The sequence below is a fragment of the Daucus carota genome, chromosome 7 (assembly GCF_001625215.2).
Source record: "Daucus carota subsp. sativus chromosome 7, DH1 v3.0, whole genome shotgun sequence".
In the NCBI taxonomy this organism is placed as follows: domain Eukaryota; kingdom Viridiplantae; phylum Streptophyta; class Magnoliopsida; order Apiales; family Apiaceae; genus Daucus; species Daucus carota.
The window spans coordinates 2,300,297-2,326,782 of record NC_030387.2 but is presented as its reverse complement, the minus strand read 5'-3'; the positions used below and the strand labels follow the sequence as shown (position 1 = coordinate 2,326,782).

Below are 26,486 nucleotides of genomic sequence, written 5' to 3'. Positions count from 1 at the left end.
CACCATGCTGAACGTGACGGAATACTTGCAAGAATTAAAAGAAATAAATCTAACGGCCAACATTCTCTTGTGATGAAAAATTCCTTGGAACACCATGGCCCACTTGACATATACAAATGAACTTATACATATATAGAATACACATAAGTGATGCGTACAGACTACAGATAGATATATTCAATCGCAGTTTGAGTGCAAGTGTAACCACCAGATCTCGTTGATGGGCAACAACTACATGCTGCTGGTCGAGATTTGTTCAGTACTCGCATTTTGCGATTCTTGATGCAAGACTGCACGAGCCTTGTCTCGAATCTAGCTAGGTTAAGACTTGTCCATGTTAAAATAAAGGTGAAGTTCCGTAAATATGGTAATACTCTCATCGTCTTGTGTTTAAAGACGTCTAGGTGATTAATTATCAATTAATTCATATGCTGTAATTTGCCGAACGGGTTAAATCTTTCATTAGCCTGATTAATATCCGATCAATTCAATAAATCTCTGATTAATCTTTGTTTCGTAGCTTCATCAATTAAGTCCGATTCTCGTTTTTTCAATCACTAATAAACACATATTACATCTCGTCCTAATTTTAAGGATGGATCTAATAATAAGCACAAATGAATATAATATTTTTTTCACTATTTTAAATTTTACGTAATTATAAGAGCGTTGCAAGAATTTTAAAATAAAATATTTTTTTGAAAATTTGTCAAAAATTAGATTTGTTCATTGGACTATTTCCTTTTAAAAGACCTACTTCTGTAGAATCATTGCTAGTATATTAAATAACGGTTTGGCTAGTGTGTGCCTATGGGCACATGCTAAGCACTAACATTAATAAAAATGGAGGGTTTTGATTGGTGTGGTTGTTGTAACTGCAGGGGGGTCCACCATTATTAAAGAAGGTAAGCCAATAGAAACCCTCCAATTTCATAAATTTTGGTGCTTAATGTGTGCCCATGAGCACACCATAGAAAAATCGATTAAATAATGCAGTGTCGAAGGGCAGGTAGAGATGCAATGGACTCAGCATAATGCCAACAGGATGAGTCCAAACGAATTGTTCGGAGGGTAAAATTTTGCTGTATAAAACAATACAATTACGTAAAAGACATTGTACAATGATACCGGTAAAAGCATAATCTTGGAGCCTATAGTAGATACATTTTGTCTCACCGCCATCAATTTCATGTAAAAATATAAATGAGCGACTCTACATATGAATATTATTTCTGAAATTTGAGCAAGGAGACGGATGCTTTAGTTCTATAGCATACATTCACCTATTATTATCTGTTTGACAGTAAAAAATCCTAATTTATTGACCATTAGCACGAAATATTTATAAATAAATCTTATACGAACAAAAACTATAATTTGTCTTCTCTCCATCACACCTCATTCTTGATATTGGATTTGGATACCGCGGAATTAAATGTAATATATAAAATAATGTTTAAAGTATGAGAAAAGTAGGTGAAATTTATTAATATTTAATTGGCAATTCAGAAAACAATGATGAAAATCGTGAGTATGACATAAAAATTTATCGTGTTTTTTTTTTAACTGGGAAAAATTTATCGTTTTAAAAATTTTCAAAATGTAGAAAGTTCAAAAAATTTCAAAATGAAAGTATAAGAAAATGATGGGACATTGAAAGCCCTAATTAATATTGTATGTATTCTTCTGGTCGTTTGATTGAATACATTTGCATCTCGTCCAAATGAAAATAAAGTTTTTCTTTGGAGATCATATATTCAAATATTTAACACTGATGAATTATCCTTTTAAAAAAAACTGATGAATTATACTTCGTAATTGTTTTATTACAATTAGAATTTAAGAAACGTTGTTTTAGAATTTAAGGAATAAGGAGTAAATATTATAATAATTATATAAGATTTATTTTTTTATTTTCAAAAGAGGGTAAAATAAAATCCGTTACTCCTACCAAAATACTACTCTTCCGTCAGTAAACGGACCTACAAGCTCATGGGGTCCACCTAACAGCTTCGTCGAAGTTTATGTGGGCCCAAGGCTGCATCCTCCACAGAACAAAACGACATCCAAAACGACAAGATAGTATTGCTCCCTCACACACCATTCCTTTCCTTTCAGTTTATCACCATCACAAATACGTATTTTATTTCTAAAATTCATTGTTTATTTGCCTCTGCCTAATTCTTGTGCGACAGTTATTCTGTGTATTCATTTTAGCTTACCTAACCAATATCTTATTTAAACGAGATATACTTATATATAGAACTGAAAATTGATCCAAATTATCTGGTATCTTGAAGTCTGACTTGAAAACATGATATATATTTTATACTTTGTTTTATAAATAGTACAAATTTGATTTAAAAAAAAAAAATAACCCATCTGAGATATGATGAATATGAGTACTCATATATCATAAAAATATTCACGAATACGCTTAATAAATCACTTAATAAAGTATTGTTTTTTCAGAGCACTGGTAAATTTTTACATAAAAAATGTAAAAAAAAATTCTCCATTCCAACTACAAAATTCTTCTTTTAACTAAAAATTTAACAAACTTTTTATATTAACTCATTTGTCGAATCTCTAAATATATGCATATTTCTTAACTAAAAAATGAGTTAGCATATTAAAATGAAAAATTTACATAATCTCCTAAGGAAATAACCCTTCAAAGCTACACTCCTCTTATAATAACATACTACTTTTAAAAAATAACCAATCAATATAAATAGGATCGTCAAATCAAAATGCTTCAGAGCATCTCAAATGGGGTTGTTTATAATCGTCGGCTAAATTGGACCTCTAAGACATTATTTAAAATTTGTTGAATTTGTAAGAGATTGTGTTTCAAGGTGTTATTAATATTTTAGATTATTATAAATGGAATACGTCAATTCAATATGATAATAAAAGACGTGTGACCTTCTTCATACACATTTTTTTACGGAAATATAACCATCCATGGGAGGTTGGTTAAAATTATAGACAAGGAATATTGATGGTCGGAGTGTGATATTTTTAAGATATTGACTTTTAATTTTGAAATGTCAACTCATTTTTTAGCAATTTTTTTTATAATTAGAGTTATTCTTACAAGTAAAAATCTGATTTCTAGCCAATTTCTAACCAATTATTATAGTCAACCCAACTAAAGATATTCTTACTACGGTATAATATCACAGAACCCAGCATACAAGAAAAACTCTATTAAATCAAAGATATTCTTACTACCGTATAATATCACAAAATCCAATATAGAGTAGCTCATATAAAAGAAAGTTGTATTAAATAATGTACACACACACACACACACACATATATATATATATATTTTTTTTTTTGTATATATATTAGGAAAAATGCTAGATACCCCAAAGATCAAGCCGACATTTTCGCTTTCCAAATATTTTTTCTAAATTTAGTTGACAATATATGATTTGGTTGAACTCACATTAATAATAATGAAAACCTTTGTATGCACATCAATCACCCGATTAAAACTAGCAATTTATCTGCCATATCATTGGGGGAAAAGTTTTTGGAAACAAATTTGGGGTGCGTTTACACAGCACTACCCGTTATTGGATGTGTTTTATGGTAGTCACTTCCGCTGCGTTAAATTTGCGGTGCAGGGGGTAAAGAAGAAATAAATATATCTTTGTATACAAAACACTAGTTACTGTAAACTCCTCCAATGAGCTGTAATTTGTAATATACACTGCATCAAAATGCACATACAATATCTTACAGACTTTGTAATATCTTACAGACTTTGTTTGGAGCCTGATAAAATACAACAATGAGCCTTCCAGCACAAAATGACAATTCTATTGTAACTGCAGTATCCCAGCCCCCTAAAAAAATATTAGCTACTTCCTATACTATGGACCCCATTTTCTAAATTTGAGAACAAGACCGATAGGAAATTTAATCTATGATTAATTTTCTCATCGAGGATCTTCTCCAAGCAACAATTTTGACAATATTTCGCCCATTGTTTTCTCATGGATCTCTTCTTTCTCTACTTCTACTCCAGACTCCAGCACAGCAGCATCTAGCACTAGTTTTCGTTTTGCAATCTCATATATATTCTCATCAACTGTATCCTTGGTCACCAGCCTATCAAAAAAAATGATAATATCAAGTAATTAGAAGTAAGAGATTTATATATATATATATATATATATATATAAAGGGTCTGCGCTAGCTTGTAGAAATCCCACAGATCCAAAAAAAAAATCCCGATTTAACGACTTGGTTCAAGTCTATTTGCAGAATTCTACAAGAACATGCATAAATGATTCTAAATTCCAGTTGTAACAGTGCAATATCACTGCTACTTGACAATCACAACAACAGCTCAAAATTCGTTAAACAATATGATTTTGCATAATTATATTGAATTAGTTATATTTTTCTTATGAAACAAAAAATGGCCTAGAGCAAGAAAGAGATGTGGTGTCCAACCTGTATATTGTAACCGGTTTAGTTTGACCAATACGATGGCAGCGGTCTTCAGCTTGCCGATCAATCTGTGGATTAAAATCCATGTCATGTATTATAACAGTATCAGCTCCAGTCAGGTTCAATCCCTGGCCTCCAGCCCTTGTAGACAGCAAGCATGCAAATATTGAAGTATTGTTGTTGAATGTATCTACAATTGTTTGTCTATCTGTCACCTGTGTACTGATTTAACAGAGGCAGAAAAGACAAAAGGAAAGGAACAAGTTTAATACTTGCTTGAGAGGAACAAATCACAAGCAGCTTAATGTCTGTAATAAAGATCCGACTTTGTCATCAACAAAATTTGCTAATATATATTCATCCTAGTTCCCCAAAAACAAGATATATGTTCTATGACGTTACTACATATACAGTGCATTTAATATCAGATATAAAAATTATAACATGATGCTATATATGAAAAAGTTAAAATAAACAGTATCTTCATCAGTGACTAAAGTCACTAAATGATTAACTGCCATCCATTTGACCACAGCTAAAACCATTGTTTGTACGACACCTGACTGACTAGAAAGTCAGCAGATCGGTTGATGCTAACAACTAAAAGTTATAAAGGAGGGAGGTAGGCAGTGAGTGGGAGCTGGAGATCTTACCAGTGTTATTAAACATGATATGCGCACTGAAGCACAAATGCCTCCTAGGGCATGAGCGCAACGCGCGAATTCATCACAGAAATAAATATACATATATAAATGATAATGATGCAGAAATAAGAAATTATCGTATAAGAAGACATTTATTTAATAAAGCAACCAAATTCATCATCACATAGATACAAAGTAGAAAAATCAAGGCAAAGTAACCAAAAAATGCAAATTTAGTCCATTAGTTACTGCAATTAAACAAAGCGCGACTATAACAAGTATGCAGTATGCTTAATCAGCATGTAACCAGTATATTCTATATATTACAAAAATTTAGCAGCTAGTTTGCAGTATGCTTAATCAGCATGTAATCAGTATGCTCTATATATTACAAGAATTTAGCTGCTAGTGTTAATTACTTAATATATGCAAATCAGTAAAAATAAACAAAAGAAATTTGGTAAAAGAATCAGTATATCCAGTATATCCAGCACACAAACAAATCAGTACTACACAAACAAATCAGCATTATACTATGGCCCTGTTTGGGAATTAGCGGTTCGCGGTTAGCGGATTGAATTAGATGTTTCGACTAGCTGATTGAAATAGATGTTTTGATTAGCGGATTGAATTAGCAATTTTTGTAAAACTGTTTGGTAAATAGCTGTTTGATTAGCTTTTTGTGACACATACCAAAACCTCCAACCCAAAAAACTCCACAAAGTATCTTTTTGAAAATTAGCTTTTTGAGTTTTTTACCCTCTTTCAATCCGCTAACTATCAAACACTAACATTAGCGGATTGAAATGGTCAAACCTCTAAAATAACCCAAACCTCTAATTTTATCCCAACCTCCAACTTCCAAACACAGCCTATCTATGTGTTTGTGTGTGCGTGTGTGTATCTATATGCAAGATCAGTTTTTAAGAAGAAGAGTAAATAATTACCAGTAAATAGAATGAGAAGAATGTATACGCAAAAATGAAGAATCTATATAGGGGGCAGGTCCTGGCGATTGAAGAAACTAGAAACCATCTACCATCTTTTTCCGTTGGCATTAAGCTTAATTTTTTTCTGTAAATGCAGGGGGGGCTACAGTAGCTACCAGCAGTTTTCTCACCCATTCTAGGGTCTTTGCCTTCCAATGAAAAACCCTGCTGGTAGATGGTTGGCACAATTGGGACCAACCGCCAGCTATATATGTCTATCTCAACAGAAGCGCACTTCTCCTGCACTTCTTAAACTGCGGATAAGGGCTTAAGGCGCACAAAAGCGCACACATGATAGAAGCACATTGCATCTCCGAAGTGATGTGCTACAGGTGCCCATTGCATCGGATCTCACAAATGCGCGTGCATATTAATAACACTGGAGCTAACAACTAAAAGTTTCAATTTATTGAGGAATGTGTGTATGTGAGAGATGGAGAGCTAAATACTAGAGTAGGAGTTTTAAAGCAAGACGAAATGAAACCCTAAATTTAAAAATAAAAGGATGAGAGAAAATGTGTGTGAGATATAAAGCTAATAAGTAACAACTAAGGTTGCGTTCACTTGGATGGAATGGAATGAGGAGAGAATGAAATGAAAAATTATAAAAAAGTTTTATGAAAAAGAAGAGAGTATGAGAAAATAGTGACTAAATATGAGTGAGTATTTTCTAAGATGAAGATTGTAAGGAAACATGATGTTGAAGTATAATAAGCATTCCTTCAACAACACGTGGGTTAAATTTCTAGTTCAAATAGTTTGGAATGGAATGATTGAAGGAAATAAAAATTATAGACCTATTCTCTAATCACCCCCAATTTAGAGTACAAATTTCATTCTCATCTCAATCCATTTCATCCAAGTGAACACAGCCTAAGGGTTTTAAAGAAAGAAGGAAAGTAACCCCAGATTTCATGAAGAGAGTGCTAACTACAAATTTACTAACCCTAGATTTTATAGAAAAGGATGAGTGATAACCTCTCAATCAGATGGAGACTATACAGATTTGAATAGAAAAGAATGGGAGATGGGAGTGTCATAATTGGGTTTCACCTAACGTGAATTTTTACCACTATCAACTCACCGTCCGCTTTGTCGAACAGTTTAGGTGGGGGTTAAAAGGTGTCACTGCTCCAATCGTCAATCGCCAACCAGATTTTCAATATCTCATTTCTTGTTTACAGTTTTCCATTATTGGATATCACTATATATCGCTTCGCCAGGGGGGGGGGGGGGGGGGGGGGGGTTATAAAAATTTGTCACTGCTGCAATGGTCCATCGCCAACCAGATTTTCATTATCTCATTTCTTCTTGTTTACGGTTTCCCTTATTGGATTTTAAACATACACATAATTAACTAATTTCCTTGCCTCACATGAGATGTAATTGTATCAATCACTATATACGTTAGGTATTTATGTTTTATTTTACTTTTGTTCTTTTAAATTAGAAAATGTATTGGTATATAACATATCATTGTATGAACAAGACTTCTATTTCTCTTCATATCAACTTGATAAAGAAATTTATTTTAATAATAAGTAAATTGCTTAATCAAATACAAATATACTAAATATAATTGTTTAAATAAAATTTCATACCTGTATTTATTACGTTTCCAGAAAAGAGTTTTACTAAAATTTGTATACATATAACAATTGTGTCCAGTCATTTACAATTAGAATCTGTTTTCCATATCTCTAACTTACATACCTAGGATTAGAGCACTATGAGATAACTTGCAAGCTGCAATCATATTTCCTATTTGGACTTGTGAACTACCACCATTTGACTTGGCCCCACTTACCGTCTTGACAAACATGGCAAAAACCATAATAATAATAATAAAGAGAGTTAATCACAAAACGCATCCCTTTAGTTTGGGCCAGTTACATTTATTACCTGAAGTTTTAGATAATTGCGCAATGCATCCCTAACATATTTTAGCGCCACATGCTGAACGTTTTTGACCCATTTTTGTATATTTGGACCTATCAATATGTTAAATTTAAAAGGTAAAATAGACTTAAAAGTCTATGACATTACCTTTTAGTTAATTCTTAAGTCTATTTCACCCTTTCAATTTCCACTTTTACAGGTCAAAAAAGACAAAAATGGGCCAATATGGTTCAATGTGAGGCACCAAAATCTGTTAAGGGAGCATTCTGCAATTACTTAATATTTAGGTAATATTGAAGGGATGCGTTTTGCAATTAACTCTAATAAATATCAGGGTACAAGGGAATAATAAATTAAGCCAGGTACCTTCCATCAAGCCGCCTGTAAGTAAGACCAATTACTTCCAGTGCCCACTCCAAAATATCAAGCATTGACGTCCATTGACTGAAGATTAGAACCCGATGCCCACCTTGCATTAATGATGGTAGAAGCTTTGCTAATTCCTACACCATGTGGAAGATAACAGATGTAACATTCAGTTAACTTCAACGAAGATATTCATGACAAAACCTGATAGGCTTACCCGACATTTTGCAGAAAACATAACATGCTCATCCGACAGAACTCCTTTTGTATCTGCTATATCATGATAGAGCAATAGCTGCAGAGGGGATATTGCATATATGTCAACTGAATGTACAACCAAGTCTATATTTAACTACATGACTTTGAATTGCTAAGACAACTTTCAACAGCCTAAACCAAGACAACTTTCAACAGCCTAAACCAAAACAACTTTACCTTTTAAAATTCTTCAGTTACGAGGTAGCGGCAATCAGATTTACTATCTATTGTTCTCATGTAAAAGAAATTGAAATCACTATGAGCACTAAAGGATGCTAACCCTAGAATACTTAAAAGTTACAAAGCATGGTGAAGATAGGAGGCAAGCCAAAAGCCTAAAAATCAAATGGCCAACCTTTCCAGTTTGAATAAAAAGACACATACTGTCACTTGAGATGCATGATAAACTCTAAGTAACAAATATTAAAAGAAACAAAGCATAACACGACTATAACTAAAAGGAAGCCACCTATGAGCTAGGCGGAGAGTTAATGCTCTAATTCTTTTGAAATCAGGCACATAACCTTTTTTGGTAAAATTGGAATTGCATAGAAAATATCAAAATTTGGTGGAATAAATTGGCGCACTAAGTAGAAAAATCGGGCTTTGGTGCAGTAAATTAATTGTTTCTATATATAAATATATCCGATAACCTCTTAAACCTTCAGGTTGTCCCTCCTAATAGATCAGTCGCTAGACAATACCTTCACCGCCTAGACCCTCTTAGCAATTATTAGAACGCTGGTATTCATTAAAGCCTTAGAGGCTATGCAAATGTTATCTTTCTACTGTATTTATTCTGGAAAGTACAACCAAAAGCTTCAAACTTTGTTGTCACAAAGACCAACCCAAATCAAAAATCTCTATCAAAAAACAACTGGCACTACAGACACACTATTGAAAAATAACCTGGTGGATAGAGAAGTCATTGTAACTCTTAAGCTCCTCAATAACTCTCTCCAGTGTGCACTCGTTGCCAAATACACCTCTAGGATGCAATTTTTTAGCAAAACGAACAACATCCGCATCATTGTATATCCGCCGAACTAGTAAAGGATGATTAGCAATCTGTATTGGTTGTAAATGTAAGCATCGTTGGAAATTTGGAATCATGAAAAGAAATCAATACTTAAAGTTAAATCCATGACAAAATGAACAGCACCTTGCGAAACTGAACAAAATAATTGTTGATTTGACGCTTTGGAAGGGCAGCATTGATAGACTTAGCAGACCCCGACTTAGACATACGAGCAAATGAAGCTGCACGGTACTCCTCAATAGCTTCTTTATAAGCATCAACTTGTTGCTTATCCATGACAACGTACGTAACCTGCAAATATAGACATCACCTATAAAATCATTGTAAAACAGGTCGCAGACCTTGATGTAGCAACAATATACATCACCTATAAAATCATCCTGAAAAAGGTCGCAAACTTTGATGTAGCGAAAGATGCCTTCAAAATTAAACATGATATGCTTTTTCTTATCCTAGTACTTCCTTGTTTACCTTTTGTATCTTAGGAACTAGTTGCTGCATTACATCTGATTTCAGTCTCCTGAGGATGAATGGACCCAATATAGACTTCATTCGCGCAATCAATTCACCATCTTCTGTATTCAGAAATTTTTTCAAGTCCACATCTCCGGTTTCAAAAAGGTCGGGCAGCATGAACTCTAATAGTGACCACAGTTCCTGTAGTTGAAACAAGCAGATTAACATAGCAATTATCAACTTTCTGATTTCACAAAAATATCTCCATCTATCTAGATCCTGAATATTATCATCATGGTCTATTTAAGGTAATCTATGCAGCAGGACTGAGAAATGTTAATTAACATGATGATATAAATTATGATTTTACAATCACTTTAAAGAAGAAGTTAATAAAAGAAAAAGACTAATTTTGACTGAAAAATCTTAATTAACAGGATGATATAAATTACGATTTTACAACCACTTTAGAAAAGAAGAACATGAAAGAAGACTAATTTTTCCAGTCCACAAAAGCATATAACAATTATTAAAAATATATAGAAGGGGAAAAACTGCTTCTGGTAAATAAGAAAAAGTAAGAACATTAATCACGAAAAATTCAAGAAAATTTATGCATGTACATGCGGCTAAATCTTTTGTGACTATCCAGTCCATTTTAGTAATCAAATTGATGGCATAACATGGCACCGCTTTCCCTACCAGCTTTCTTAAAAGTAAATATTGCAAAAAAAAACATAATCTTATCAATTCCCCAAGACATTCAGCATAGCATTATTAGCATACATGTAAATCATTTTGTAATGGTGTCCCCGTAAGCATCAGACGCTGATTCGCATTTTTCGCAACAGACATAAGATTTTTCCACCTATAGCTACTTTTATCCTTCAGAGCATGAGCCTCGTCCATCAGCACACAACTCCATCGCAATCGTTTCAAAATTTTGCGGTCATCTTTTTGCTGTTCACTGTAGAATTAAGCATTAAATTTTACGGTAACAAGATTTAAATAAAACCCGATAGCACAGAGAATTGAGATAATACATTACTGATGCAAAGCTAACCTGTGACGTTCAAAAAGTGAATAGCACACTAGAATGACATTAAATGGTAGTGGAACACCACTTTTTGCCACAGAGCTTAACTCTTTTTGATATTGTGACCGTGCAGCTCCATGATATTGGAGAACATTAAATGAAGGGCACCACTTTGTCAGCTCTCTTTCCCAGTTTTCCAAAACAGATGCAGGGCATACAATCAAATGCGGCCCAGGATCATTTTCCAAATGCTTCAGTAGGGTTAAATATGTTATAGCCTAGAAAATGTTACTATTGTCAGCATTCGAATCCAATAATAATATACCTCTCAAAAAAAGTAATACAACAAAGTACAGCAAGTACCTGTATTGTCTTACCGAGACCCATTTCGTCAGCCAATATTGCTGCAAAGGAGTACAAAATAGAATCAATAAAATTGTGTCCTTCGTAAGGACCCCGATTATGTAAAGATGTAAGAGCATCATGTTTGTGCCAATTGCCACTCAATTATTCATCTTGAAGGCATATAAAATGAAGTCTTTCTGAGCGAGAATGTATAGTTGAGCTACATTTCATGATTAGACAGGGAAGAATCAATGGAAAATCCAACAGAATCACTATTATTCAAACTCATACTATCACAAGAATAAACGAGTAAGGGAATTTCGAAGATTATATTAAGTTACTTGATGGTATTTTTCAAATTACGAAAAGCCGTGCAAGACAAACATATGTACATCATACTTCTCTTAATAACACTTCATTAGTATTAACTGAATTCATGCTGTTGACGCATATACACAGACTGCAGCACAACAGAAAAGATTGAGCACAGGCAAATACTGAAAATCCCAACAAGATATGGCATTCTTGTTAAAATACTATAAAACTTCGTCCATAAAACACCCTATGAAGTTCAGAATTCCATATTTTTCCAGCATGTTAAATCCAAATAAATAATTGTAACATTCACTAGCTCAACTAGACATATTTCAAAATTCGTTTGATAACACAAAATTTCTACATAAACCCTCAATCACAGCAAATAAATTCACCAATCAACAGTCCATGCAACAAAAAATTCAAACATAACATACTAAAGTTCAAAAGACAATTACCTCCCGCAATCCTCTTCCTATACATAAACAACAGAAAGTTGACTCCAACAATCTGATACGGCTTCAAAATCGGCTTAAACCCCTCTTCATTCTCCACTTCCGCCTCACACGCCTCATTTATATCCTCCTACATGCAAAATTCAACAATCACAAAAAAATCCAAAAATCACAATTACAACAAAAATAAATACAAAATCCACCTGAGTAACAATCCGAACCGACGAGCTCTCCACCTCAGCGTACCTCTCACAAGCCACATTACTCGTCCCATACAACTCCCTCTTCAAATCCTCCGATATCTTCCCACACTTAAACAGCGCCTTATCGACGACATCAATCTCATTTCCCTCATCCCCAAACCCTAACTCACTCCCAAACTCCTCCTCCTCATCCTCCTCCACATCGAACTCCTCGTCCTCCGACTTGAGCTCAATCACCTCCTTCTCCTTATCCTTCCTCTCACTCCTCTCCACCGCCACGTCATCACTCCACTCATCCTCATCATCCTCAATCACGAACCTCCGCCCCGCCCGAGGCACCCCCGAATTCCTCGGAGCCTCGTCGAAATCGTCGTCCTCCAAGCTCTCCTTGTACACTTTCTCAGTGATGTCGACACAGTCGTCATCGTCGCCGTCCAATTCCATCGCGAATTTTTCGGGAGGCTTGTAAGCGAACGATTCGATTGGAGGAGGAGGATTTAGGGTTTTTGAAGAAGGCTTGTTGAGAAATTTCGAAGGATTGAAAGGAACTTGCTCCCATTCTTCATCTGAGATTTCATGATAAGGGCGCTTCATGTTTGTATGTATTGGTGTGTGTATCGGTGTGTGAATTTGGGATTTTGGAAACGGAGGAGAAGGGGGGAGAGTGACGGGGATTTAAAGCGCCACTTTTTTGTCGACCAAATTGAGAGAAAGTGGAGTGAAGAAATGAATTAATAGTACTATAAATTAATAGTACTATAAATTTGTTAAGCTCTTAAATTTGGCACAAATTAATTAGTAAATTATTTTTAATATTTTTGAATGTTTTTTTATGGAATTTATGTATCTTTGGACTAGTATATAGGAAGATGTTTTTGAAATTTAGACGTCGTTCAGCTTAATTTTAAAGTAGTTATAGTATTATACCAGAACAAGTTTTTCTGAGCAAATTTATTCTAAAATAAAAAGATCGCGAACCATTTTCTTAACCTCTCCGCGCAAATTTACAAGATGTTATGTTGCCTCCCTTGTTAAAATTTCTCTATAACCCAATCTAAAACTCTATGTCAACACCTTCAAACAATAATGGTACTATGAGCTTCATTCATCATCTTCGATCTGACTTCATGGAGCCGAATAAAATGACACTAATATCACTCCAAGCGTGGAAATCTACCTCGTCTAGTCCAAACCTGGTTCTTCATTCTTTTTGTCCAAATCAGATACTGTGTTATGTGATCATCCCGCGATCACTTGCATCTGTCGACGATCATCAGCTTAATCTTATTTTGCCTGTGTCATTTTATTTCGGAGCTAACACCCTGCTCCCGAGTTTTAAAATGGGAGGAAAGCAAGTGAAAAGGAAGTAAAGTTATCTAATTTTCACTCCTATGCGCGCTCCCGAGTTTTTTAAAGAGACGAAAGTGAGTGAAAGTGAGTGCAAATATAGCATAGTTTCACTCCAAAATTTTCACTCCAAAAGTGGGATGAAAGTGAAAGCACACTTACTTTCATTGGCATTCACTTACTTCTTCTCCTGAAAAAACTCGGGAGCAAAGCCTAAGCTCGAGGGCAGCCTATATATGATACGGAGCTGATATATTTTTATCTCCAAAGTACAGTTCGAGGTACTATATAATTACCCTAATAACCTTATCAAGCATCGAATCCATTTCATTACACTGCTACTTCCGATGTCATAGACATGAGCTAGTTTGTAGGATCATGCATGCTATCACTACGTGTTTGATGAAAGCTCTGAATCAATTTGCTCTTTATTGTATGTGATCAATTATAGTGCGCACATATGTGTCCTACAAGACTATGTTCTAATTGCTTAAGATTACAAAGAATTTTCTTTTAACTTAAAAATTTCATGCCATCATAAATTTTCTTATCCATATGTTTATTCATGTAATTCTCAATGATCTCATTTGGAATTATAATACATTTTGTTCTTATTTTGATATTTGATTTATGACGTAAGCTTTATTTGGACATGGTGCATACAAGTTTAGTATTTATGAATTCAACATATGAACTGGATATATTTCTTTCAGCAGATTAACATTTTTATTTTGTATATTTTAAAGTTCATAAACAACGCTTGAATTGAATTAATAAATAGGATGCACAAAAAACTTTTTCATAAAACTCTAATTCATGCTTGGGTCAACATAAGTAGAAAGTTTCTTGCGGTGGCTGACCACTATTAGTGTGCAATATCCTTAGTATTGCATGCACACACTTAAAACATAAATATCAAAAGGATTTATGCTCCTGTATAATTTCAGAGTCCAAAATTGTTTGGCTTAACCCTTGCCTCATGTTATTATATACATGTTTAGACTTATACAAAGATATGATTTTTAGTGGCATAAGGGCATAGTGCATACTCTATGTTCTTCTTTTACAAAAGAATTGAAATCTGTGAATTTTACCTTTCAAATTGTTGAGGATCTCCAATCGTCTAGAATCTATCCGGAAAATAATACAGAAACTACATACCATAAAGATAAGATTGCATGCTGATTAGAAAGTTTATTTAAATTGTGATATAATTTTTACCATTATGGTAATATAATATAATAACTACATACAATTTGAATTATTCGTAAAAACCTAAATTTATATATTAATGTTAATATATGGACAAGACAACTACAAAATAGTCGAGGAGGCCTCCTCTCGATTCGAGGAGCCTTAGGGCCTCAATTCTCAACCATGTTTGATAAATTCTAATTCAAGGCAGTAAATCTCGATACTCAATATGATGATTACACTGTTCTCATCACTCGCTTTCTATTTTGCCTATATTTGAGAATCTAATAGTGTTTGTTATTTGTATATGGAGTTTTCATTGTCAAGGTTCATCCCGAATTCCAAAAGCCTCTCAACTATGACGTGCGGTTTGTGTTACATGACGGAGGTCTAGAATTCGATTTGGATTCACGTGCACAACAATCATATACATCTCTATTTTTGGTTGTGGGTAAATTAGTTCTTGTTTCGTTAGTTGTAATTGTTATACCAAGCTTTTATTATATTGTTAGATTAGTATTGTTATTACCATTTCATGTTTATAATAAATATGTAAATATAAAAGGTTGTAAGCCTTATAGGAGTATATAAGTTTTTTTTCCATAATGGTACATTCGCATTGGCCGTTCTTATTATACAACAATATCCCACTGCACATGTACCTGGTCACGAGTATATTTATGGATGTGCTAAACACTTGCCGCTATATGTTCTAGCACCATCTCCACTCTCTTATGATATACAAGGTCAGCTCGGGGTACCACTTCAAGATGAGATCGCATGCATCAAGAATACTTTGTGTATATATGATTGAGATAGAACTCCCCACGCTACCTGACACAAGCTGCATTTAAGAAGTACTGGTAAAGGCCATTGTTGAATATCAAGTAAGTTGGTTAGGAAAAGGAAGGTATAGCTTTTTTGTTGATGAATGTGGCCGTGCAACTCATTCAAGGTTTAAAATATCCATAGATCTCGATGAGTACGGTTGATGTGATATTAAAGAAAATATAAACTTAGCTAAATTGATATGTCAGACGAGTAATTATGGCATCAATAGGAACACTGTTATACATGACCTGCACTTGCATGCATAACCAAACATTTTCAATACATGAGGTAACTACATAAATTAAGTTTCAGGAAAAAAGTAAGTTCTAATATCGGCTACCAGCACTTGGTATATCTGATTACAAAGCTAACTATTAGCAAGCTTATATCTAGAATTTACAAGTTTAAAATATTCAGGACCAAAGCTTTGTGGATTATGTAATTTCTTAGTTGTTTATAATATGCAAGTTGGATTTGTTTAGGAATGATCAATTCATCAAAAAATTAATTTATAGGCATAGTGTTGGAGGCTGGGGTTCGAGCGAGTTGTTGATTGCCAGCAGATGTTCAAGTTTAGTTGGAGTGTTTTTTTGCAGCCTTATAAGTATTGTGGGGATTTCTGGTTATTATTTATTAAAAGGGTCGTGCTTATTTTCTATAAGAATGCTGTTTATTTCTTTATATCATCCTCCTGAGATTTTTAAATTGTTGGTTCTGGTTTGATTTTGGTTTAGCTGTTGTGGTCCGTGCAGATTGTTTTTATTTTTCTTGGCTCGGTATGATGAGGCTGCAGTTTGTTCAGAAGTTATAGTAGCGTGCAGATGTTTGGCAACTTTGGGTGAGTCTGTTGATTTTGTTTTTTGATTGAAGTGGATGGTGCAGCACAAATTTTACCTGTGGTTGGTATGTTATCTTTTTTTTTTGACAAATATGACTTATTGCCTTACAAGTGAGTATCTGTTCTCAAAAATCTCAGGTTGAGCCAGGGTCGAACCCAAGACCTAGGACGGCAGAGGATAATCTCTTAAACACTAAGTTATCCAACCGTGTTTCGTTTTGGTTGGCGTTTGTTACAATTCATTTTTTCTTAATTCTTAGATTGACTCTGATGTGGTTATTTTGCTCTCGAGTTATTTGTTGCTTAAACGATTTGAGAAAAGATCAAAATTATTTATTCAATTTGAAGAAATTAAGTTTTGTTGCAACTGAGAAATTTTGAGGGCTTCGAGTTGGCTGCAGAGATATGCTTGGTTGAGTTCTAATCTATTGTAGACTTTCAAGTGCTCTTTTTTCCGGGAGTGTGTTTGTATTCAATGATATATTTTTATGTTTCTCTGATTGTGTCTGAATTCGGTGATATGTGGGACTGTAATTTGCATGCTTGGAGGCTTTGGGGATCAGATCAGGAGTTGGGTGTTGCTTGGCATACATTTTTTCCTTGAATCTGTAAACTTCTGAAGACTTTTAAAATTTCTTATCTTAGAGTGCGTTTGTGTTCTCAGTGGAATAGCTTTTTGACTTTGTTGCATTTTAGTGGCTTGGGGTTACATCTGCTACTTTAGTTCATTGAATGAGAGCTCTGCAGTGGGGGTTTTTATCTGGTGCAACAAGGATGTTGAATATGTTTTTGGGCTGGTTTATGAGGGTCTCTCTTGTGTGCTTGTCAAGCTTCTGTAGGAGGTATGATAAATTAAAATTCAAGGGGAGGGTCGTTTGGTCCCAAAATTTAACCCGGTTAAGCTCGACTTTTGGGTGTTTTTGGTTTTGGTTATTGGGTTTTTCTTAGTGGAGTGGGGTTTTGTTTTGGTTATTTCTAGCTGCTTTGATTGCTATTTATGTTACTTTCTTCAATCCTCATTTGTGTGGCGTTTCATCTGGTCAGTTAAATTTTTTCGTTCGAATTAATTTGAGTTCGAAGTTGATTACCTGAAAGTGCAATTTGTGTTATTTGTTTGGATAGTTGGCTTGCTGGTGGAGTGTTGTTGTCTCTCTAATAGAATTTGTTTTATAATTTTTATGCTTGTGATTTTGCTTGGACTTATTTTTTTTGTAGTTTATTTTGTGTTGTTTTCTTGGAGTGTGCTCTGAGAAAGCTTTTGTTGGACCTGAGAGTATTTTTTTCTTTTGGTTGTAATTTTTATTTTAAGTTATGAAATATTGACCAAGGCACAAGACCTGACGTTTCACACATAGACATCCATGTGAAGGTGCTAGGTGACGAGCACTACTTATTTTTCTTAGGAGGGCACTTGGCGGCCCATTCAGTGTAAAAACTGTGGGAGGCGCCAGGTGCTAACAACTGCCACAGATTCTAACTCCTAGACTTTGCGCTAGTCATTCTGATCACCCTAGAGAGGTGCCAGGTGTTGAAGATTGAAGAAAAATGCAAAGCAGAATGTGACATGGCACCTGGTAATGAATGTGAATGTATGGAGCGCCTGGTGAGGTTGTTAACCACTGGTGGCGCCAGGTGCAATATACAGGGACATTCAGTGAAGATTTCTTAATGAACCAAGTTATTTAACCATGGTTAAATGTGAAGCCTATAAATAGAAGCCAACTTCAGTATTATTTGAAGTTAAGAAACTACGTACACACAATTGTATTGTGCACACACTATACATAAATATTCTCCAAGAGCTTAGAGATTTGATCATTAGACTAGACAAGAGTATATTGTAGAGTGTGCGATGTAGTCTTGTAGCCGATTTATGAGTTGGATTTATAGCACCCTCGACGTTAACATATCAAACGATAAATTACCCCGAACTTGTTGGTTTAGTTGTTTCGATAAAAGACAGACTAAAATAAACATTCCGAAAATCAAATTGAATTGAACAAAAATGGATAATTTGGTACAAACGTATTCCATCCCCCCTTCTACGTCTAATTGGACCTAACAATGCAATATATAGGTGTCAATTTTCATATTAACAATATCATACATGTAACCTAGTAGCTCTCATTGATATTCATACACCATTGAGAGAGTAGTTTATCCCTACTATAACAGTTTTTATAAGTCAATAAAAACTAAGTTATGATTTTACATATTGTGTTCTTAATTCGATTTGATTGTATACACTATATTCAACCCCCATTTTATAGTGGTTCTAGGCCTAACAATTGGTATTAGAGCCAATCTGTTATTCTACAACAGTTTAAGATCCAAAAGGCTATACAATCATGTTTGAGAAAATACAAACACCAGTATTTAGTAGATATGAATCTATTAGCAAGGGTTCCGATTCTCAGGAAATCTGAATACTCAACATGGAAGGTGAAAATGGCTATATATGTTTCTAGAGGCTACAGATCCTGAATATCTTGATAGGATCTATGATGGTCCACACAAGCCTACAAAGCTTTCTTGGAGTTGGTGAAGAGCAATAGAAGATGGTTCCTAATGAAAAGAAAGACTAAACTCCTAAGGATATCTCTTCCATAAGCAAGGATGCCAAGGTAAGGTATTTACTACATTGTGCAATTGATAATGTTATGTCTAACATGGTCATTATTGCACGACTGTCAAAGAAATTTAGGATGCTTTAGAGATCAGATGCCAAGGAACTAAAACCATCAAGAAGAACATGAAAATCATACTCATACAGCAGTATGAACACTTTGACTCTAAGGCTGGCCAGTCATTGACATATCAGTATAACTGAGTTCTTAAATTGTTGAATGATCTGTCATTGGTGGACAAGGTGACGATCTTGAAAACTCCACTCTAAATTTCTTGTTAGCTCTACTTGAGAAGTGGGATCTAATGCCCATAACCATCAGGGACAACTATGATCTAGAAGACATGTCTCTTGATGAGATCCATGGGATGCTCAAGTATCATAAACTTGAGATAGAGCATTGGTGTAAGAGGCATGTTGGTAAGTCCAAGTCAATGGCTCTAAAGGCTGAGAGAAAGCTCCTAAAGAAGTTGATGTGAAGAAGAGCCACTCCAAAGGAAAGGCTCTAATTACAAAGTCTGATAATGATTCATCAAACTCTAAAAATGAATTAACTTTGAAAATATCACAGATTCTGATGAAGCTGATGATGATGGTAAGATGATGCAACTTGCAGCCCTGTTGCTAAAAAGCTTCAAGAAGATGGCCTACTAGAACTTCAAGAAGGGCAAGAAGTTCTAAGGGAGAGATTCAAACTCTAATAAAAAGATTTTCGAAAAAACGGAGGGAAGAGAATGCAGATCAGGGAAAGTGGACAATTCCAAGATTAAGCCTCCATCACAAAGAAGAAAGACCGGGGTGACACTTCAGATTCTAAGGATGAGGTAAACTATGCATTGATGATAATGTTGAACGTAGCTTAGAAGATTCTGAGATGAAGTTACCTCACCCAACCCTTACTTTTCATATTGATGATGGTGTAGAGTTGAGAATTTTTCTTAAAAATATGCATGTCAGCTATAGGGATTAGACTTTAGAGAATGAAAGAATAAAATCCGAGAGTCTAGATCTTAAAAGAAGAAACGACTACATGTCAAATTTAGTCAATATGCTAGAAGTTCAAAGAGAGAGAGAGAGAGACAATGTTGTCTTAGTAAAACAAGAATTATTGAAAAAGCATGCATATCTAGAAACTGAACTTGCTAAGGAGAGAAACATTATTAAAACATGGACTAATTTTGTTAAAACAACTCAGAATACCTTAGAAAGTGGTTGTTGGAGAGAAGGACTAGGTTACTCAAATAATCAGAAAACTGTCAAGGATAAGAAATTAGAAGCTGAGACAACAAGACCAACATTTACAAAAAAGGCTCCTAAGTCACAAAATCCTTGGTTTTACTGTGTCCCATTGTTTTAACATTCAATTTATACATATAAAGAGTATCATATATAGTTTGTATTATGATTATTATGAACTTAAACCCTCTTTGAATAAAGTCATGATTGATCACAAATTTATACATTCTAATAAGAAGTATGTTAGCATAAAATCTGATAAAAAGACTTCTGCTACAAACCCTGACATATTTTGGGGGCATTTGTTACTTCAACATCAGTTACTTCTGAATATTGGGATACAAATGGTGCTTATGTGAAGGTAATTGTGATGCTACTAATTTCACAGCTGATGTAGGTTGGATTGCTCGAGATATCATAATAATACTTTTTAGATTAAAAAATTTGGATATTTTATGTGTTAAGCGATCTAAAAACAAAACGGCTATTTATTTAACTCGTGCTTTATTTCACAGTCAGGTTATAGTTGACAGTACAGCGTTTGTCTGGTTGGTTTCCGATACTTATTTTGTTAAGTGTTTTGTTTTAATAAAACTATTTATTTATCAAAAAATAATACACAGTTATAAACAAGTATTTTTTATATGTGTGGGGCTTGATATGTTAAGTCCAAAATTTATTCAAATTTGTCGGGTAGAACCGATAACTTTTCAAATATAAGTTTATCGGTTTTTTTTATGGTGTTCCTATGGGCACATGTTAAGTACTAAAATTTATAAGTTTGACTCATTTTGATTGCCTCATATTTTTCTTATAAGTGATTAATAATAATGGATCCCCTTACATATACAGTAATTAACCACACCAATCAAAATGATTCAAAAATATAAAATTTAGTGCTTAATATGTGTTCATGGACACACAACAAACAAACCCTTAGTTTACAAGGAACTAAAGGCAAATTAAATTAATGGATAGTTAGGATTCATATACCCTTCTTCGTTGTGTTTTCTACTTTTAAAACTCCTGTCCTGTGGACGTACAGACGACAGTGGAAATTATGCAAGCAATATGCAATATCAAGTCAACCCAGTAGGGGTGTACGCGGGCCGGGTTGGCCCGGTTTTGGTTTTTTATCGACCCAACCCATTAAATTCGGTTTGCTAATTTTCGAACCCAACCCATTAAAATTAATTTATAACCCAACCCAATTTGTCATACTTCGGGTTGGGTTGGTTTGGGTCGGGTTGACGGGTTACTAACTACTAAATCGTTGTTTTAAAATTGGTACGCAACCTATAAATTATAGAGCATTAAAACAAGTTCGGACTTTTAAAGAATAGTAGCTTCACTATTGAACTCTCAAAGGCAAGTAGATGAATGACAAAGGTGCAGGGAAAATATTTTAAAGGAAACTCGAGGAAAGATACCAATGTTATAATTCAATTTTATCACACTAATGTTATAATTTTAATTGGGTAGTTATATTTCATATATATACAATTTTGTTAGATATATATATATATATTATCTATATAATGTATTTTTATTAAAATACCCTCGGGTCGGGTTGGGTTGGGTTGGCCAAATAAAATCTAAAACCATGCCCAACCCATTAAAATCGGGTTGGAGCCGATTCAACCCAATTAAAAAACGGTTTAAAATTTTCGGTTTGGTTCGGCCGAAAATAGGGTCGGTTTGGGTCGGTTTAAACGGTTTGGGCAACCCATGTACACCCCTACAACCCAGTATTTCAACCCTAGCTACTCTGTGGTTTTCAGATATTGCAATCCTATAATCATCATAATGTATATATAGTGAACTATATCATGAGTATGACTTTCATTCCATTAGTCACCGCCCCCCACAAACGGCCTTTTCAATCATCCGATAGTCCACCATCTGTTTATCATTGTCTTCATCATTCACGAGCTCAAGCATAATTATACCATTAATCTGCTTGTTTCATTTTATGTGAGTTGATGCATGACTAAGCAATTTAGGAGCGGTCTGATAAGCTTAAAATAAGTGTTTATTGCTTAAAGTAAAAATGAAGTAAAAGTTACATTTAAGTTAATACTTATAGGTAATTAAAGTGTTTGGGAAATAAGTAGAAGCTATGAAACAAAAACTAGTATTCTCAATTTTCAATTTTTAATAAGTACTTCTTGATTTTTTACACAACAAGTGGTTCTAACTCATAAATCTAGAAGCCGGGCCAAACACCCCCTACTCTTGCTTATTACAGAATTAGAGTAATAGCATATGTGGTCACTAGAATTACAGTAATGATAGTCTTTCAACCCTCAATATAGTAATTGTCTCCTGCAAGATCGAATTATCAACTGACAAATACATAAGTTGATAGCTTATTTATCTGTATAAGCATCCTCTGTAGGCCGGAGTGAGGTAATCAGGTCCGACGTTCTCGCGATAAGCCTGAGGAATACATAAAACTGGAACCAAACAAAGACCTCGGCTCTTGAGATCCACTTCTGTTTGTCCCCTCACTTTTCTATCCATTCCTCCCCATGGGTCCTGAAATAACTATATTATTACATTTCCACTAGATTATATCCAAAAAGAATCTTATATTGTTTCAAGGCGATTTATTTATAAGTTTGTGTATTCATATATCGAATGCAGATATGGTCTTATACCTTTATGGGGTTTGTCTTGATATAAGGATTGCTGAGTAGCTGCAAAATTTTCGAAAAATTGTTAGTGGACATTATAGACCAACTGTTGAAATTAACTAAACTAGTAAGATGAACAATTGCAAAATGAAAATTGAAGCAATCGACTCCATTACGTGTACTTGATCCCGAAGAAACTTTATATGATTGATTGCTTCCCACAGCACAGAAGCAGCGTCGGTCTGCAGCACCAAGTCAGAGTTTAGACAGATATACTTTGTGAAGAAACATAATGAGAAGGTATGTAATAACTAGTCTTGAAAAAAAAAAAAGCTTCTTAATTCTACCTTTCCAAAAGGAGATACAATTTGCTGAAGGGATGTTATCTTCTCCCTCCACTCCGCCTTTGGTACCTGTACCTAGATGTTTCCAGTATATATGTGTGTGTAAAAGAAGATTTAAAGTAGAATCTACGGTCTTTAAAACATCAACTAAGTACATTTACAAGAGATGAAAAATTAGCTCTACATATATGATTAATACCTTAGCAGATGAGACTGTGGAGCTCTCATGCTTAGGCTTCTTTGATGCCGTGTCTGAGTTCTCTTCATATCGTTTCTTCTTCCCTTCATTTGCGAGCATATGTGCCTTTCTGTTACTTGTCGGTGTATTGCATCTTGATGCAGTCGGCTGAATGAATTGATACACAAATAAACGAATAATAGCTAGCTATATATTGACTAATTATATGTACGTGAAATCCATAAAGAAGACAAAGCTTACTGTATGAGAGGCTTTGAGTGATTCCTTCTTGCAGTCGGATAAATTCAAGCTTTTCAAGATAGGTTTAGCTTCCTTGATACTTATCCATGGTTTGCTTAAATGACTACTAAAACGCGGTAAATCTGCAAAATTTATCCCCTTATTGCATGAAACATCCGGCACAGCACTGTAAAACTTGGTGTTATCTCCTACTGATGTACTGTCGATTCCCATGGGATATCCGGTACCATTAGTACTCATCGACCTTCCAAATAAATTTCCACTTGCACAAGTTTCATCTTCCAATTTCGGGTTATGAGGCAAATACGAGCTAACCATCTTTTGATTCGTTGCTGTACTGTACTGATCTGCAGCCGGGCTCAAGGAGATAAAGCAAGATGAAGGATTGAACTGGCTACTAATTTCTGTTTCGGGGGGAGCAATAGACCAGTTATTAATTAAATTCGATGCCTTGCCTAGCCTTTCAGTTTCAAACATGGAATTGCCGAATCCATTGAAATTCTTTTCCAAGCTAGGTATGTCCCAACCATTGTCGTCCATTTTCTTCAAGTAGTCACAAGGGAAATTTTTCAAGGAAAATGCATCGATTGAATTATCACCAACATCTTGAGTGTTGTGCAAGTCTCCGTTGTTCCCAACAGCACTTCTGCAAGTATAAACCATGATGAATTAAATACAATCTCCACAAATCAAATGGAAGCTAGACTCACTATTACAAAAACGGTTAAATTTAACCCATAATTTCCGGCCAGTCATAACTTAGTGGAATTTAGTATTTCCGGTCAGTTTTAATTAAATGTGACTGGTTAAATATGACCGTCTAAGTTTAAGGTCCGGTCATATTTAGCTGGTCATTTTTATCCGTTTTTCTTGTAGGTACTAAATACATGAAATTTACACTTACAAAAGGACCTGGTTCCACAAGTGATTATCAGCAGAATCCGGTACACAGCCTTGACCATCAAGTCTACCAGTAGGCTGCACCGTGAGCCGAGAGAGCGAAGCCGATGCAGACATGGAGATATCTTCCTCACACGACGAGTAACTAGAATTAGGGTTTTGCGGATTCCAGCTAGGGTTTGTAATATCCCATGCAGAGAGTGGAGCTGCATGGACTACATGCTGATGATTTCCAGGCCACCAGTTGGGACCAGAGGAAGATGTTGCAGCAGAGTTCAACATGGAGGTCTCTTCATCAGCCATGGCGGCTCCAATGGTGGAAATGTTGTTGGGAATTATTAAAGTTTTGGAAAAGTTCATTAGTTAGGAATGGGGATTGGAATGTGTACATAAACATAAAGGGGGTGTTATAAATCCGTGGAAGGTGACATGTTAAAGAGGTCAATTATAGGGCAGACAAATATATATATTGCCTGCATTTTCCACTAAAATTTTGTGGGGCATAGACAGCGAGAGTCTTTGGCCTAACATATAGCAAGACAATCCCTGTTAGTACCACTTTCTTATATCTTCTTCGTTTTCATTAATATTATTGTAGCATGCACACACCACATACATACGCATTTTCCTTGTTTCATTTTTCTTCCGACTATTTTGCACTAGCTAGTCACGGAGAAGAGAAGATTTCTGTGAAGCAATTACGATATAACCGCGTGTTGAGAATCTGTCCATCTAAAATTTTAAGATGTTAAAGGAACGTGGATCTTATGCTATATTTCAACACTCCTCCCCACTCGAAATCCCATCACCGGCCCATCTTTGGGACGTATCATGTTGAAAACCAGGTCATCTAAAACTTTAAGATGTTAGAGGAAGATGTCAAATGTAACTTATATTATATCTCAACACTGCGATTCGATCATCGTTTAACGATCATAAAAGGACTAATATCAACGGTTTTTGTTCTACACCGATAGATGTTGCGGTGAGTAAAACATATATTTCTTATAGCGTACATGGAGAATCGAATATGGAGTAAACGAGTTCATATAATCTAAAACTGGAGTGTGAGTTTTTGCTTACATATATAGTATACATCTACTGAAAAAAATATTGGACTAATAGTTGAATGTTAATTAGCATCTAGTTAAAAAAATACTGGATTAGTAGTTGAATCTTAGTAGTATATATCCAGCAAAAACAAAAATAAAGAAAGCATGTCGAAAGCATGTCAATTTTCTGCTATAACATGAAAAAAGCTTATGAGTTAAAACCTCCGATTTAAAAAATTTGTCGAAAGCATGTCCTCACATTTGTGGTCAAAGGGCATGAACTTGTGTTTATTTCGTCCATGAGAGTTAGCGGCGATAAGTCTTGTCAAACTAGTTTGAGCATTTCAAATAAATATTTCTTCAAACAAATTTTTAATTCTAAATTTACAAAGAACACGAAAAATTAGAGATTTAATGTGTTACTAGTGGTTCTTTCAAAATGTCAGAGCTTCCTTCTTGAACATATAGATGTTCTTAACTTAATATCATTTAATAATAACATTTGTTTTCTTTTATTTATATTCACTTCGCTCTCGTACTCTCTCCATCTTTTCTCTCAGATAATTTA

At 34.6% G+C, this 26,486-nt stretch overlaps 2 protein-coding genes across 4 annotated transcripts; both read right to left on the bottom strand.

Annotated features, from left to right (window-relative positions):
• Positions 1 to 3,639: 3,639 nt before the first annotated feature.
• Positions 3,640 to 13,219, bottom strand: LOC108196520 (protein CHROMATIN REMODELING 19). Its single transcript, XM_017363840.2, has 12 exons — positions 12,476 to 13,219; positions 12,276 to 12,402; positions 11,521 to 11,561; positions 11,185 to 11,435; positions 10,908 to 11,088; positions 10,137 to 10,322; positions 9,789 to 9,956; positions 9,536 to 9,694; positions 8,586 to 8,663; positions 8,369 to 8,505; positions 4,474 to 4,692; positions 3,640 to 4,125 (listed from the first exon to the last, which is right to left on the bottom strand). The coding sequence occupies exons 1-12, from the start codon at positions 13,067 to 13,069 to the stop codon at positions 3,954 to 3,956; spliced, it is 2,313 nt and encodes a 770-aa protein (XP_017219329.1). The 5' UTR covers positions 13,070 to 13,219; the 3' UTR covers positions 3,640 to 3,953.
• A 9,529-nt stretch (positions 13,220 to 22,748) lies between these two features.
• LOC108195623 (transcription factor bHLH112) lies at positions 22,749 to 25,285 on the bottom strand. 3 transcript variants are annotated; one of them, XM_017362605.2, is made up of 7 exons: positions 24,871 to 25,285; positions 23,967 to 24,612; positions 23,727 to 23,873; positions 23,531 to 23,602; positions 23,360 to 23,425; positions 23,208 to 23,246; positions 22,749 to 23,085 (listed from the first exon to the last, which is right to left on the bottom strand). In XM_017362605.2, exons 1-7 carry the CDS (start codon positions 25,224 to 25,226, stop codon positions 22,921 to 22,923), a joined length of 1,491 nt encoding a protein of 496 aa, XP_017218094.1. In that variant the 5' UTR covers positions 25,227 to 25,285; the 3' UTR covers positions 22,749 to 22,920. The 3 variants fall into 3 exon arrangements, with proteins under 3 accessions (XP_017218094.1, XP_017218095.1, XP_063936998.1); XM_017362606.2 differs by having other exon boundaries at positions 23,366 to 23,425; XM_064080928.1 differs by having other exon boundaries at positions 23,531 to 23,596.
• Between the last annotated feature and the right edge of the window lie 1,201 nt (positions 25,286 to 26,486).

Excerpts from the sequence above, each read along its gene's own strand:
- LOC108196520 (XM_017363840.2), bottom strand. The coding sequence starts at position 13,069 with ATGAAGCGCCCTTATCATGAAATCTCAGATGAAGAATGGGAGCAAGTT. Across the intron at positions 11,089-11,184 it reads TCACTTTTTGAACGTCACAG|TGAACAGCAAAAAGATGACC; the intron begins GTTAGCTTTGCA and ends TTAATTCTACAG. Across the intron at positions 8,506-8,585 it reads TGTTTTCTGCAAAATGTCGG|GAATTAGCAAAGCTTCTACC; the intron begins GTAAGCCTATCA and ends CACATGGTGTAG.
- LOC108195623 (XM_017362605.2), bottom strand. The coding sequence starts at position 25,226 with ATGAACTTTTCCAAAACTTTAATAATTCCCAACAACATTTCCACCATT. Across the intron at positions 23,874-23,966 it reads CACTCAAAGCCTCTCATACA|CCGACTGCATCAAGATGCAA; the intron begins GTAAGCTTTGTC and ends CAATTCATTCAG. Across the intron at positions 23,247-23,359 it reads TTCTTCGGGATCAAGTACAC|CTACTCAGCAATCCTTATAT; the intron begins GTAATGGAGTCG and ends AAAATTTTGCAG.